The 16,403-nt window shown below is 40.7% G+C and overlaps 1 protein-coding gene across 7 annotated transcripts in view; it reads left to right on the top strand.

Annotated features, from left to right (window-relative positions):
- Window positions 1-11,749, top strand: part of LOC117524733 — a 32,088-nt gene extending 20,339 nt beyond the window's left edge. For 4 of the 7 annotated variants that reach the window (XM_034186556.1, XM_034186550.1, XM_034186553.1 and 1 more), the window contains 5 exons: window positions 406-525; window positions 2,660-2,710; window positions 2,805-2,912; window positions 7,648-7,830; window positions 10,036-11,749. In XM_034186556.1, coding sequence (XP_034042447.1) covers window positions 406-525; window positions 2,660-2,710; window positions 2,805-2,912; window positions 7,648-7,830; window positions 10,036-10,529 — 956 coding nt within the window. In that variant the 3' untranslated portion in view covers window positions 10,530-11,749. The remainder of the gene's footprint in view (window positions 1-405; window positions 526-2,659; window positions 2,711-2,804; window positions 2,913-7,647; window positions 7,831-10,035) is intronic. The other 3 variants (XM_034186555.1, XM_034186554.1, XM_034186557.1) reach the window with 3 other exon arrangements.
- The last annotated feature ends 4,654 nt before the right edge of the window (window positions 11,750-16,403 follow it).

Below are 16,403 nucleotides of genomic sequence, written 5' to 3' on the forward strand. Positions count from 1 at the left end.
GGCCGACTGTTTAGACTGCTCTCAGACTCCTGTCGAATGTCCTCAAATGCACCTGGACTCTTCCCAAATGTGGGTCGAATTTTAATTCAGCCGGCATTCGGCCTCAAGTGTGACCAGCGTATAAGGTTTACATAGATTCTCCTCCCAGTAGGTACAGTTAGAATGGAAATGGAATGGGAAAAAGTTAGAATGTTGAATGTGTTTGAGGTCTTAGTGAGGTAATCTTGTACCAAAATTCACTCTGAGAGTTCCTGAGTATTTGTCATGATGTACACAATGCCCACGTGGATGCGTACACAGTCAGACGGTTAATAACTCTGCTTTGTCTTCAGTAAGGCAAATAAAAATAATTTTGATTCTTATAGAAGAGTTGCTATTAAATTTATTCTCACACTGTGGTTTTAGAATCTGACGAGAATTTGGGTGAGACTGAGGAGGACAAGCCAACTGCAAGAAAACACGGAGCTGCAGAATCAGACCAGAATCACCTTTTGGATCCCAAGACAATGTCAGATGTTCATTCTGGTGAGACAAACGCACAGCTGTAAATCATCCACCACCAATAAGCAAAGTTCAGCCATGATGCCATGTGAGGTGCACCGAGCCAAATTCCACAGACTAACAAGCAAAAAGCTGCCAAACCTTTTAAGCCCCAGGAGATACTACTCAAAATGCTATGAACACCCAGAAATTACAAAAGCATGAAAAACAAACTAAGATCATCCATGCCCTACATAATAACCTTATGCTCTTGAGTTTGACCTTTCAAGATCATCTGAGATTAAATATGTGACCAACTGAAGGGTGATATATGACTTCATATTTGTAGTTAATAATAACATAGATGTAAATTTTACTACTTCATCGGAATAGTCATTCTGAATATCAACATTGGGCCATTATTTTGACCTTAGCCTTTGACCTTGATTTTAAACCGATTTTTGTCAAAATCTCACCGCTTCGTCGATTGCTGACCCTTGGCCATTCCACTCGGTTTGATCTCAGTCTGTTCACTTATTTTGGTATATACAGTGAGGAAAATAAGTATTTGAACACTATGCGATTTTGCAAGTTCTCCCACTTAGAAATCATGGAGGGGTCTGAAATTTTCATCTTAGGTGCATGTCCACTGTGAGAGACGTAATCTTAAAAAAAAAAAAAAAAAAAAAAAAAAAAAAAAAATCCGTAAAACACAATGTATGATTTTTTTTTTTTTTTTTTAAATAATTTATTTGTATGTTACTGCTGCAAATAAGTATTTGAACACCTACAAACCAGCAAGAATTCTGGCTCACACAGACCTGTTAATTTTTCTTTAAGAAGCCCTCTTATTCTGCACTCTTTACCTGTATTAATTGCACCTGTTTGAACTTGTTACCTGTATAAAAGACACCTGTTCACACACTCAATCAATCACACTCCAACCTGTCCACCATAGCCAAGACCAAAGAGCTGATTATTTATTAGAAAGTGGAAGAAACACAAGATGACTGTCAATCTCCCTCAGTCTGGGATTCCATGCAAGATCTCACTTTGTGGGGTAAGGATGATTCTGAAAATGCTCAGAACTACACGGGAGGCCCTGGTCAATGATCTGAAGAGAGCTGGGATCACAGTCACAAAGATTACATTAGTAACACATGATGCTGTCATGGTTTAAAATCCTGCAGGGCAGCAAGGTCCCCCTGCTCAAGCCAGCACATGTCCAGGCCTGTTTGAAGTTCACCAGTGACCATCTGGATGATCCAGAGGAGGCATGGGAGAAGGTCATGTGATCAGATGAGACCAGAATAGAGCTTTTTGGAATCAACTCCACTTACCAAGTTTAGAGGATGAGAACAACCCCAAGAAAACCATCCCAACTGTGAAGCATGGGGGTGGAAACATCATACTCTGGGGGTGCTCTTCTGCAAAGGGGACAGGACGACTGCACCGTATTGCAGGGAGGACAGATGGGGTCATGTATTGCAAGATTTTGGCAAACAACCTCCTTCCCTCAGTAAGAGCATTGAAGATGGGTCATGGCTGGGTCTTCCAGCATGACAATGACCCCAAACATACAGCCAGGGCTCCGTAAGAAGCATTGCAAGGTCCTGGAGTGTCCTGGCCAGTCTCTAGACCTGAACTCAATAGAAAATCTTTGGAGGGAGCTGAAACTCCAAACCTGAAAGATTTGGAGAAGATCTGTATGGAGGAGTGGACCAAAATCCCTGCTGCAGTGTGCGAACCTGGTGAAAAACTACAGGAAAAGTTTGACCTCTGTAATTGCAAACAAAGGCTACTGTACCAAATATTAACATTGATTTTCACAGGTGTTCAAATACTTATTTGCAGCAGTAACATACAAATAAATTATTAAAAAAAAATCATACATTGTGATTTCCGGATTTTTTTTTTTTTTTTTTTTTTTTTTTAAGGTTATGTCTCTCACAGTGGACGTGCACCTAAGATGAAAATTTCAGACCCCTCCATGATTTCTAAGTGGGAGAACTTGCAAAATCGCAGGGTGTTCAAATACTTGTTTTCCTCACTCTATCAAAACACATGGAGCTGAATACAATACCCTCATATGCGATGCTTTGAAGCAGGTCCATTAATGTCCTTAAAATACTAAATGCTGTGTTCTGTTCCTTTTTCTTTGTCTTTACATGGAATGAAGGGATTGTAAATGACCCTAATGCAGACACACAAGAAGGCATGCCAGAAAAAGGTTACACAAGTGGATTTTATCAAATCTATGTATACAGGAGTAAACAGATTGAAGCAAATGGATCTTACTGGTTGTGATTGTTCACTGTTGACAGGCCATGCCAAAAGGAATATACAGCTTTTTGAGTCTTTATCACCCAACTCAAAGAATACAGGACAGAACGATGGCCAGCCAAGAAAATATTCAGAAAAAAAGAGAACAGGCAAGTTTTTAGAAGATCTTGACAGAAAATGTCATTATTTGTCACGTTGATATGCCATATGTTTTGTGTTATTCTGTTATTTTATGGTGGTTTAAAAAAGTTGCACAGTCTATGAATGCTTCTGTTTAAGATATTGGCAACTTCAGAATGTAATTATACAGGAGGGACTGCATCTCTCGGCTGGCTTGGGAACGCCTTGGGGTCCAAGCCACATTTAGTGGTACTCAGCACCAAGGACTTTAGGAGGAGTAAACCAACAAAAATAGAGGAACTATCAAATTGGAGTGAAAAACTTCAATTTTAATCCTTAAAACCTTGGACCCAATTACTGACTTTTGGTAAAATTCACCTTGATGGACAATTCCAGAATGCACCTTTATTTTTGTGCAAATCATGGTGAAAAAATGTAAAATTTCAACTATTTCGACCCCAGCAAGTGACCTTCTGTAGATTTGATCTCACCTGAGCAATTCCAGAACCCAGCTGCATATGTGTGCTAGGTTTGGTGGATATCAGAGTAAAAAAAATAATAATTTTGAACTTTAATTCCAGTAACCTTTGATCTTTGTGAAAAGTCACTCTTCAAGGGCAATTCCAGTATTGACCTTCATCCACATATCAAGTTTGGGGAATTCAGACAAAAGACCTGGGAGGGTCAGGGGTCAGACCACAGAGGTTAATATGAGAACTAGAGTCCGCAAACAGAGGAAGAAGGGAGGCAATATTTCCTTTCATAATTAAGCAGTTTTGGTTATTATTGTTATTTTTTCCATGACTGAATTTAGTCCGTACTATACAAAAATGGATTTAATTGATGCGGACCATGTGGAATTAATTAATGTGGCCTTTATGTCCGTCTGGATTGTGTGGATTGTTTACGTCGCACGGTGGAGACCTTTTTTGGAATCCTGTCAAAGTTAATAATTTGTGTGTGTGTGTATATATATATATATATATATATATATTATAGCGAGGAAAATAAGTATTTGAACACCCTGCGGTTTTGCAAGTTCTCCCACTTAGAAATCATGGAGGGGTCTGAAATTTTCATCTCAGGTCCATGTCCACTATGAGAGACATAATCTAAAAAAAAAAAAAAAAAAAATCCGTAAATCACAATGTATGATTTTTTTTTTTTTTTTTTATAATTTATTTGTGTTACTGCTGCAAATAAGTATTTGAACACCTGTGAAAATCAATGTTAATATTTGGTACAGTTGCCTTTGTTTGTAATTACAGAGGTCAAACGTTTCTTGTAGATTTTCACCAGGTTTGCGCACACTGCGGCAGGGATTTTGGTCCATTCCTCCATACAGATCTTCTCTAGATCAGCCAGGTTTGGAGTTTCAGCTCCCTCCAAAGATTTTCTATTGAGTTCAGGTCTGGAGACTGGCCAGGCCACTCCAGGACCTTGAAATGCTTTTTACGCTTATGTTTCTGTGTATTTGGGGTCATTGTCATGCTGGAAGACCCAGCCATGACCCATCTTCAATGCTCTTACTGAGGGAAGGAGGTTGGGTGCCAAAATCTCGCAATACATTGCCCCATCCATCCTCCCTTCAATACGGTGCAGTCGTCCTGTCCCCTTTGCAGAAGAGCACCCCCAGAGTATGATGTTTCCACCCCTATGCTTCACGGTTGGGAGGGTTTTCTTGGGGTTGTTCTCATCCGCTAAACATGGTAAGTGGAGTTGATTCTTAAAAGCTCTATTCTGGTCTCATCTGACCACATGACCTTCTCCCATGCCTCCTCTGGATCATCCAGATGGTCACTGGTGAACTTCAAACGGGCCTGGACATGTCCTGACTTGAGTAGGGGGACCTTGCTGCCCTGCAGGATTTTAAACCATGACAGCATCATGTTTTACTAATGTAATCTTTGTGACTGTGGTCCCAGCTCTCTTCAGGTCATTGACCAGGTCCTCCTGTGTAGTTCTGAGCTTTCTCAGAATCATCCTTACCCCCACAAAGTGAGATCTTGCATGGAATCCCAGACCGAGGGAGATTGACAGTCATCTTGTGTTTCTTCCACTTTCTAATAAATAATCAGTTGTTGTCTTTTACCAAGCTGCTTGCCTCTTGTCCTGTAGTCCATCCCAGCCTTGTGCAGGTCTACAGTTTTGTCCCTGGTGTCCTTAGACAGCTCTTTGGTCTTGGCTATGGTGGACAGGTTGGAGTGTGATTGATTGAGTGAGTGTGTGAACAGGTGTCTTTTATACAGGTAACAAGTTCAAACAGGTGCAGTTAATACAGGTAAAGAGTGCAGAATAAGAGGGCTTCTTAAAGAAAAATTAGCAGGTCTGTGAGAGCCAGAATTCTTGCTGGTTGGTAGGTGTTTTTTGCAGCAGTAACATACAAATAAATTATTAAAAAGTCATACATTGTGATTTCCGGATTTTTTTTTTTTTTTTTTTTTTTTTTGATTACTCCGGATAAAGCGGAAGAAAATGGATGGATGGATGGATGTCTCTCACAGTGGACATGCACCTAAGATGAAAATTTCAGACCCCTCCATGATTTCTAAGTGGGAGAACTTGCAAAACCGCAGGGTGTTCAGATACTTATTTTCCTCGCTGTATATATTAGGCATGTGGAGATTAATTGATACAAATCAGTATCTAGATACAAACGTGCGCGATGAGAGTGCATCGATTAAGTTGACAGGTTGAATCATGTGGCATCACTTGCTGCCTGCTTGCATCGATTTTTCCAAGGCACATTGAATGCACCATGGATGGTTCGGGACACCGGAGCGGCCATTGTTTTGAGGGTGTTTATCGGGAAAAGGATTATTTCTCTAAGGTGATTGCAGACTGCAGCGGGTCTGCTTGAAGCAACTCAGCAGAGCTTCGACTCGCTGTTTGCTGTTTCTCTGCTTCGCTGGTTTTCAGAAGCGGCAAGTCCACTGGCGTGAACACCAGCCGATGTGTAAACTGAAGTTGTCCATCAGCTAAAGGAAATACTACTAATAATAGTGTCCTCTGTTTTGTGGGACTAAGTGCACAGCTCCAAAGAGCTGCACAGATTTTGGTCAAAATTAATACTTGAGAGCGAATCACTGTTTTAAATCAAATGATACCTCTTTCCAAACGTTATAATGCAAACAGTAAACTACAACTGACCAAACCCGGGTGGTTTTTTCCCAAAATGAGATGTCCTGCTTTTCTTATGAATTACATCCTGACGTGCAGCACAGCTGGCTGAAGAGCTCAGCTCAGTCTATGGAGTTACATTTGTGTCAATATCTGAAAGGAAATGCTTTTGAAAATAGATTTTGTTTATTTCTATTTATGTCCAGAGATCAAGGATCCAGTGACCAATTTCATATTTGTTTACTTTAAGACTCAATAAATGTTGTTGACATAGAAAACCTGTAAAGCCTACTTTTAGTACACAGAAAACTCACAAGAGGTATTGATATGGGAAACGTTAAAGAATCGGATTGATAAGCAGAATCGATAGATAAAATTTTATCAATACCCATCCCAAATCGTATCGCACCAAATCGCATTGTGAGGAATTGAATCACCATCAAATACATATCGTATCGCATCGTCATATATCGCAGTATGTATCATATCGCTGGTAGTGTATCAAGTCGTTGTCAGTGATGATTCACATGCCTTTTATTTATATATATATATATATATATATATATATATAATAGATAGGTAGTTAGGTGAGTCATGCAGCGATGAACACAGCAACATCGCAGCTGGAACAGATCAGATCTATGTAACTTTCATCACTAATATTTGGGAATGTGTGGGTGTCAGAGTAAGTTTGATAGTTTCCTTACATAATTTAATGTAAATTAATTTTACTGGCTCGATATCCAGGTCAGAATGGCATTTTAACACGCATATTGCGAGTTTTTTCCTGTGTTTGTTCACTCGTGTTTCCGCATAGAAAATGCATTAACATCTGAGCACGTCGTCAATATTTTGCCCAGTTAGGAGGTGTCATGTCGCTGTCCATGAAGGGACATTTGCATTTAGTAGGCAACATTGGGGGCGCGGACTTCAGTACTCATATTAACCTCTATTGGTCAGACAGGCAGACAGACAAATTTTACTCACATTATAGTGTCATTGCTCCATTTTGTGGAGTTCCTCATTTGCAAAGTAGCTACCTTTAGTCATTCAAACTCCTGTTATCTCAGATGTGTTTGATCTTTGGTTTTTATTCTTAGAGATGAGTTGAGATTACATTTAGTCTGTCTCTTAGTGAAGCTTAGGGCTAGCGGCCGGCAATCACCGTAGTATTTTCTCTGCTTTCCTGTCAATTTAATGCTGATGAATTATACCTTAGGTGTCGTTTTTTTCTGGCTGATTGATTCTGCTCTTTTTTCTCCTTGTCCAAGGCACGGAGGGCAATGCACAGGATTGGCGTCTGCGGATTAACCTGATGCTGGACTGACCGCGAGATGCGATGCGTGAAGCTGATGCAGCAGATGTTTGATTTCCTATTTTCTGTTTCTTCAGCATTGTAAATCTTTGCGAAAATCCTTGTAACTGTTAGAGTGGCCGAGGCAGGGGTTCACCCCTCTGTGTCTGGTCTGCTTGAGGTTTCTTCCTCAGTGTCATCAGAAGCAGTTTTTCCTTACCACTGTCACCTGTGTGCTTGCTGTAGTGGTTGGTAAGGTTAGATCTCACTTGTGTGAAGCCCCTTGAGGCAGCTTTGTTGTGATTTGGTGCTGTATAAAATGAAATAAATTGAAATTGTCTCTGTTTTAGAATTGGACCAGAATCATGATGAAAAAGAGGAGAACAAGCTACTTTTTCCTCAGCCTCATGTTGCTCAAATGGATCAGGAATTGGAGTCCGAGTATCCTGCACGCAAACACAGTGCTGCAGAATCAGACCAGAAACAACTTTTGGATTCTGAAACGAAGTCAGACGTCAAGCTGATTCATTCTGGTGAGACAACACCCACAGCTGTAAATCATCCACCACTGCTGAAGAGCAAAGTCCAGTAATGATACCATCTGAAGTAGATGGAGCCAAACTCAGGAGACTCTAACAAGCAAGCCATGGATGGACTGCTTTTTGATCTTTAAAGCATGAAGCAAATCTTTTCCCTTCTGCAATTTTATATTAAAATGGCCCCACATTATGAGGTCTGTCGATAAAGTAACGGTCCTTTTTATTTTTTTCAAAAACTATATGGATTTCATTCATATGTTTTTACGTCAGACATGCTTGAACCTTCATGCGCATGCGTGAGTTTTTCCACACCTGTCGGTGACGTCATTCGCATGTGAGCACGCCTTGGGAAGGAGTGGTCCCGCCCCCTCCTCGGATTTTCATTGTCTGGAAATGGCGGAATGAAAAGGACTTTTTTCCATCAGAATTTTTTCAGAAGCTGTTAGAGACTGGCACCTGGAAACCATTAGAAAAATTTATCTGGCTTTCGGTGAAAATTTTACGGGCTTCACAGAGAATAAGGTCTGTTACTACAGCTTTAAGGACGCTCGGCGCGCCGCGCTTCGAGCTGCGATGATGCGGCACAAGCCACCGGACCATTTCTAAACGGATGGCTCTGTGGATACGAGACCGTCGTGTGCTCTTTTCTCTGGTTTCTCTGTGTTAATGGGCTCAAAGCGTTCCGTCGACGTGTAATAATCCATCCTCAATTATTAAATGTCAAACTGGATTTTTCTCAAAAAGTACACTCAAATAAGATCCAGCCTTTTGTCCAATCACACATCAAAGTCATCCCAAACATTTCTGCTAACATGTTAGCAGAGGCTGTCTTCTTCTTGTACTTATTCCAAAGACGTAGCATAAAGAAGAAACAGAGGTAATGATGTAATAGTTTAAATAATAAAGAGAAGAAGAAAAAGAACTCAAAGCACGACCACCACTGACAAAGAATCTTAAGTTGAAACATCAGGATTGGCCAAGAAACATCTGAAAAGATTTTTTTAAAGGTTTTATGGACAGATAAAATGAGTGACTCTTGATGGACCAGGTGAACGGGTCCATGGCTGGACCACCAATGGACACACACCATCACTTTGAGCAAGGTGGAGGAGGGGTACTCATTTGGGCTGCTATTCACACAATACGAATGCACACGAGCCAAGCCGAATCAGGCAGAATGTCAAAAAAAAAAAAACTATTCATGTCACATTGAAGAGGGAATAAGAAGGCGTCCGAATATCCAGACTGTGCTCCGACCTGCCCTGACTGATTCACGCATGTACTGTCCCCATGAGCCTCTGAACGCAGTACACATGTAGGTGGTAGACAGTAAGAGTACCTGGACAGCTGCCAGGATACAGTAAGAACAATAAGAATGTACTTACAAGCCGTACAAATGCAGTTCAGCAGAATATGTTCCAGCAGCACTCAAGGTGCACTCGAATTTCACACCACTATGGTCCGTTCAGGCACATTCAGGAAATTCGGCCAGTGCAGAAGCATGCCAAACGTCACCCCAAATGCAATCACAGTGTCACAAATGCTGTTTTCCTACCGTACGATTGTTTAAAATGCAATCAGACTGTGGTCAGACGGCAGTTCGACTGCCGTTCAATAGTCGTTCCACCTTGACTGAGCCACCACTGTTTTGAACATAAGCAAAACATTCAAGGCGGCCGCACAACTGTGCCTGACTGTTTAGACCTCTCTGAGAATGCTGTCTGACATTTTCCAAATGCACCTCGATGCTTCCTGGCTAGGGGTTGACTTTTCATTCGGGCGCCATTCGGCCTCATTCGAGCTATGTGTGACGGGGTGTAAGGAGGACCTCATTGGACCTTTTTGGGGCTGAAATATTCCTGGCCATTCTCTGTGCTTTTCCATCAGGGGAAGAAAAACACTATATGAACATGGGGCTTTACTTTGTCGCCTGCAGTTATTTTGTTATCTACCCCGATGATACCAGTTTTCAGGTTTTGTATAGTTGTGGACAATATGTGGCAGAACCAGAAAGCAGAATTTGATGTGTTGTAACTATTAAAGACAAATGTACCCAGATCAAAACCATATGAGGGTGGAGACTGGTGCGGTGCTAATGTGTCACTACCATAGGGACACTGCAACTGACCGAGCTCGACCAGATCTACACTTGGCGATGATGTGTATGAATGTGTGTGATGTCTGTTCTGTCTCTTTCAGGGTCAGAGAATGAGGTCAGCACACTTAAGGTAACTGAGCCTTATTCCCTTCAGACCGGAGACGATCCAAGCACAGAGCCCGAGGACGCTTCGAGTGAATACAGTGAAGAAGCGGCCTCTGATAAGGTCACTGACGAAGAGCGAAATGTCAGAGAGTCTCATTTATTGGACCGTTCTGGTGATTCTCTGGAGGAGAAACACTCAGATCTGCCGCCGTCCAGCGTACATGAACCATCTGAGAAGGACGCAAACACCCACCAAAACACAACAGGGCTGACTCCAGAGACACACACATCAGTTTCCCAAGATGAAAGTAAATCACATACAGTAGTTGACCTGGAAGAAACCAGTAAAGGTCATAATCTATCGGCGTCTCCAGGTATTCACACTGAAGACGCTTCTTTCATCGTTCATAAAGATCAAAATATGACAGATGAGCAGCATGAGGGCGAGAACACACACAAGTCAGATGAGGACCGTTCAGTCACACAGTAGCAGACCAGAGGGAGATAAAGGTGAAGATAGGAACGAAGCCCAGACAGGCCCCCCTGAAAAGGAGCCAGAGACCTTGACAGACGATAAAGAAAGACAAAACAAAGCTGAAGTTGTGGTGTAGACTCACAACTGGATAAAATGGGCAGGGAACAACTGCAAATGGTGAAAGAAATGAGGTGGAGCCATAGAAAGATAGATGGCCAGAGTTACTAAAGTAACATAAATAAAAAATAAAAAAAACATTAGGAGATGAGCAGTGGAACAGATGAAACTATGAGCAGCTTTTCCAGACAGATTGACTCCTTAGAGTACACTGCCTTTTAGAATATTAGCATGTAAATAGCACATATTCAGGTGTAAATAATGATTTTTTTTTTTTTTTTTAAGTCAGTTTGACCAAGAGAAATTCTCAAATTACCCTTGAACAATCAAAAATATTTGAACGGGAAAAAAGTAATGTTTTTGTCTTGTACAGATTAGGCTTTTTAAAAGCTTTTTAAAATTATTTTAAATGATTTAATATAGCGCCTAATATTGCCTTTAAAATGAGAGTAGTTTTTTATAGATTATTTAAAAATAGTGTTGATTATTATTGAAAGGGATTCTGACATAAGTGGACAGAACTTGGAGAATGTTAAATTAAAATTTTAGTCCAAAGTGTTTAATAATCCAACTAGAGCACAGCGCTTAAATAAAATAAAAATAAATAAAAGCATATGTATGATCCCTAACTTATGCTTTTATTTATGCTGTAGCAAAAGTGCATATTCTAATATCTTTAAATTGGTAATAATAAATAATAGTTGAATGTTTGTTGGTTGAAACTCTGAATGTCAGCCGGAAGTCATGATGGGTTTTTTTTAATGGAACTCACTGATGTGTGTGTGTGATTCCTTAAATTATACAAATGTGAAATATTGATTATGTTTATGATAAGGTGCTGTTTTGTTTGGGGGTTTATGGGGCTGGAACTGCAGGAATATTTTTCTGTCAGAAGGGGGCAGCGTTTATCAGCGCTTAACTTCACTTAAAAACTGGATTTTTTATTTTTTTTTTTAAAATCACCTTTACAGTACTGGATAAATGTCTGAGACATTTGTTGTTGATTGAAGGACAAACTGAGTTTCAGTAGAAAAAAAAACAAATGCAGAAATGAAACATGTGACCTCATTTAAAAAAGGTTTTGATTTATGAAAGCATGTCCTGGAGAAAATACCACATAATATTGTGTGTTGGTGATGAATTGTACAGAAGCTTGCATAATTCTCTGCGATAACCTGCATTATAGTTCACAGACAGGAATGATGCATTGAGGCAAGAACACGTGCACGACGGTAAAGCAGCTCTCAGTGATGTAAAGGCCTGGGGTGCGGGTTGACCTGTAGCTGTATGACAAACTGGTGTAGGTTTCTAAGAGGACATAATAGGCCATGTGAAAAAGTCACGCATGATGAGTTTAACCTCTGAGTCACAGAGAAGCCTGTGATCTGCTACCACCTGACCTGTGGGTTCAGGACACAAGCGGAGAATGAACGCTATCGTATTTCTTGCGGTCACAATAAATACCAAGGGGATATTAAGAGGACTGAATTATTTGTGAGGACCAGCGCTCTGCCTCTGCCGAGGGTCACAGCGTGGTTCCACTCGGATAGTGTTGGTGTGTCGATTGTGATACGACGCTTCTCATTGAGTCCCGCTTAGTTCCCTCACGCCATCTTCTTAAAGCTACACTTCATTTTTTGAGATGTAATTAGATGTTTTTGGTTTCTTTTTTAAGTCGAGAAGAAGCGTTGATTTAGAACGCAAACACCAGGCTAACTGGCTACATAATGTAACTACATGGGGGTAAACTAAAAAGCAGTAAACTGGCTTTGAATAGCAAAAAATATCACTACTTGCATGGAGAGGATCTCTCTGAGGGTAAATATGCATGTTTTGCCTCACTAAATGAAAAGAAATTTGAAAGCAACATACAGTTTGCAGCTTACCTTAACCTGCACTGCATTTGGCTGCACTACTGTCCACTGATTCATTACAAGTTAACGGGGACTGTTGGGTGAATTCCTATTTCATGCAGAGGAACGAGCCCCTGATCCATAACTAATGTAATGATTAAGTTGAGTGCAGCACCACTGAACATGCCGGAGGTTAAGGTAAGCGGCTAACTGTATTAGGTTAAGGTCATTTTAAAAAGTTTTGTTACATTTAGTCAAGTAAATATGCATGTCTGCAGGGATCCTCTCCATACTTCTAGACACTATTTCTGCATGTTCAGTGGTGACAAGAAGCACTTTACTCTGGTGTTTATAGCTTTCTCTGTGCAATTATCTAGAACCAGTTAATTCCTGACAGTATATCTGCATTCTGAATTGATAGTGTACCAATTCTAATCATGTTTGTCCTGGGTTAAGAGATGAACCCTAAAAGCCCAGGTGGAAAAATGTCAGTTCTCCTTTAATCCCCTGCAGTATCCTACCAGATGCAACTTATTTTTTCCTCTCCCGTTCATTACCACTTGAAGCTATTTCATCAATTTGATGTTGTTCTGGACAGTTGTTAGTAACTGGACAGTTTTGTGTTCAGGTGTAGCCACCTCCCTCATTATTTGGCTAATTTTGGAACTCTCTATGAGGTCCAAAGAGGAGTTTATGCAAGTGATGGCAACCATAATTAGGCTGGAAAACAACAAAATAATCAGTCAAAAAGATTGAATGCACTTGCGAGCTAAGCAACACCAGAAGTTCTGACTGACAACGAAAGTGGAACAGACAGGTTTCTTCATGAAGGTTAGAAGCCCTTCACAACATCCAGCCAAGTGAAGAACACTTTGGTGGAGATAGACATATTGTCAATTAGTAACGAGGCGCAAACCACTGGTAACACTTAAAAACAGGAAGGCCAGACTAGAGTTTGCCAGACGTCCCCTTGGCTTCTCCCTTTTTTCCACTGTGAGGTCACCATAACATACCTGAGATGGATCTGCAAGTTTTACATTGGATGCCTTCACACATTACGTGGAGAATGGGCAGAGATGGTCTTGAACCAGGAACCTTTTCCCCTGGAACAAGCACACTAAACACTTGTCCACCACCCTGCCCCAACTTTGCCAGAAAACAAAAAGTATAACACCTGCTCACAAGATTCTGTGGATAGATGAAGCCAAGATAACTTGTACCAGAATGATGGGAATAGAAGGGTATGGAGGAGTAAAGGAACAGTTCATGATCTGAAGTACACCACATCATCCATCAAACATGGTGGAGTCAGTGTTATGTCATGGACATGTATGGCTGCCAGTGGAACTGGGTCACTGGTATTTATTGATGATGTGACTGCTGATGGAAGCAGCGTAATGAATTTACAGCTATACAGTTCAATCAGATTCTGTCAAACGCTGCCAAACCGATAGAACGGGGCTTCACAGCGCAGTTAGATAATGACACAAAGCAGCTCGAGGGCTTCTCAATGCAAAGAAATGCAATAAGTCTTCATTGGCCAAGTTAGTCACCTGACCTTAACCCAATGACATGTTTTTGACTAAGTCAGGTCAGAAAGTTCTACAAAACAAGCACCAGCTGAAGGAGGCTGTATTAAAGGCCTGGCAAAGTACCTCAAGGGAGGAAACCCAGCGTTTGATGATGTCCATGAGCGCCAGATTTCAGATATTAATTGACTGCAATGGATTTCCATCCAAGTATAAACAGTAATCCTGAGATTCATACGTGTTAGTTTGTCCAATTATGTTTGTCATCTGAAAATGGAAGGACTGTGTATAGAAATGGCTGTAATTCCTAAATGGTTAATGCCATATCTTCATTAAACCCCTTGACCCAAACCTGAAAGTCTACAGTGCATCTGGAAAGTATTGACAGCACTTCACATTTTCCACATTTTGTTACTCCAAAATAGAGTAAATTCATTTTCTACCTCAAAATTATCCTCACAACACCCCATAATGACATTTTTTAAAATTTTTGTAAATTTATTAAAAACAAAACCTAAGAAATCACATAGACGTAAGTATTCACATTCTTTACTCAATACTTTGTTGATGCACTGTCAGCCCAGTCTCACGTTTTTTTTTTTCATCCTCCCGTCACTAAATGATTCAAATCTTCGTGACAGGTTTTTTTTTTTAACTCACTATTACTAACGCTACTCCTACCCCCAACCCTAACCTTAACCATAACCACCCACCCCCGCTGCACTTTTAATTACGTGCAGCCATCATGGAATGAATTAGAATGAATTTCTGCTCCCATGACAATTTTGCACTTTTTGTGACAATATGACGAACCAATAGATTAATGTACAGTATATTTTGTGCTTGCTAAATCACGACAATCTGTGAGACTGGGTTGTGCACTGTATGCTTTGTTGATGTGCTGTACACTTGAATTGCATTATGACTGTCCGCTGTGATGCTCCCGCGCTGTCTATAGTCAGGTGTGGGTATTGCAAGTGCTGGCTTAATTATTTGCAAATTAAATGAGGCCACAATCACAATTTGAGGCCCTACACACAGTGCGCGTTCTGAGTTTACTAAGGGGCGGTCTTGAGAGACAAATTACAAAAATCCTGTCTGTGGCATAAATTCTACTCAGATTTTTAGTAATCATCAGAAGCAGTTTATTAATAACAGCTGTAATCTCCAAAGAGAAGCGTGTGTCCCCTGTTAGTCATTAACTCTCAACCAATCGGACACACACACGTTTCTTAAAACATCAAAGTTCTTACTTACCTCTTGTTTACAGTTCACCAACCAGACACTCCATCCTCCACACCACCAACCCCAGTTGGTCCCTATCTGCTGCTCGGGGTAGGCTCTGACATGCCTTTTCCAATGGCAGGACCTGAAATCATGTTACCTTTGCTCTCTGCTGTAGTGGGACCTATGCCAAAGACTGTTCTAACATTCATTCAATAAATTCCTATATCAGTTTATTACAATTGAGAGTCATGGGGGAACTGGAGCCTGTCCAGCAAACAATGGGCGAAAGGTCCCTACAGTCAATTTAAGTGTCCAATTCACCTAACCTGCCTTTCTTTGAAAGAGGGAGAAAGCACCTGGAGTGAACCCACTCAAACACAAAAATGCCATGCAAAAAGTGATCTTACGACCGTCTTGCTATGAGGCAACAGTGCTAACCACTAATCCACTAACAGTCTGTTCATTAGATTAATGTATTAAAATGTTCAACTTTAATTTACCTTGTGCATCTTTCTGGTTGAAATTAAATGCATTGTCTACTTAATCTAGTTATGTCAACTGGCCCTAGAACATGATTTATTGTGTTACTTTCCCCCATTTAAACAAGCAAGTTATATGGGACGGGTCAACATAACTAGATTAAGTGAGCGTAGCATTTCATTTCTTTTGAGTGTGTCCAAATACCCAACTGCATTTATTTATTGCCTCACTCCGTTTTACAGCATACTTGTACATGCCTTATGCTGCCTAAGAAAAGGAACTGGTAATTTTGAGTTTGTCCAGGGCTTTTTTTTAACATGTCTGGCATACATCTATCTTGTATGATTTGCTAGGGCACATTCAAAATGTATATGGCTGTAGCATTTCTGCATCATTGACTGTGTCCCACTGGCATAATATGTTCCTTCAGTTGGAGGCCCAGTGCCTTTCCTTCCTTGGGTTGCTACAGTCCTTTTTAGCTTCGTTGAAGATGAGGAGAGGGGGAGAAACTCAGCGACTATGGAAGAGAGCAAAGAGACAAGAAATGGGCCACCCTCCAGAAGGGCCTTTTTATACCAGGTTGATTAGCATGCTGGGTTGTTTAAATTGCCTCCTGGAGGGCTAACTTGAAATCGAACAATATCCTCTGGCTTTACAGACTACCCCAGAGCTTCTAATTTATT

The sequence above is a fragment of the Thalassophryne amazonica genome, chromosome 14 (genome assembly GCF_902500255.1).
Source record: "Thalassophryne amazonica chromosome 14, fThaAma1.1, whole genome shotgun sequence".
Lineage (NCBI taxonomy): Eukaryota > Metazoa > Chordata > Actinopteri > Batrachoidiformes > Batrachoididae > Thalassophryne > Thalassophryne amazonica.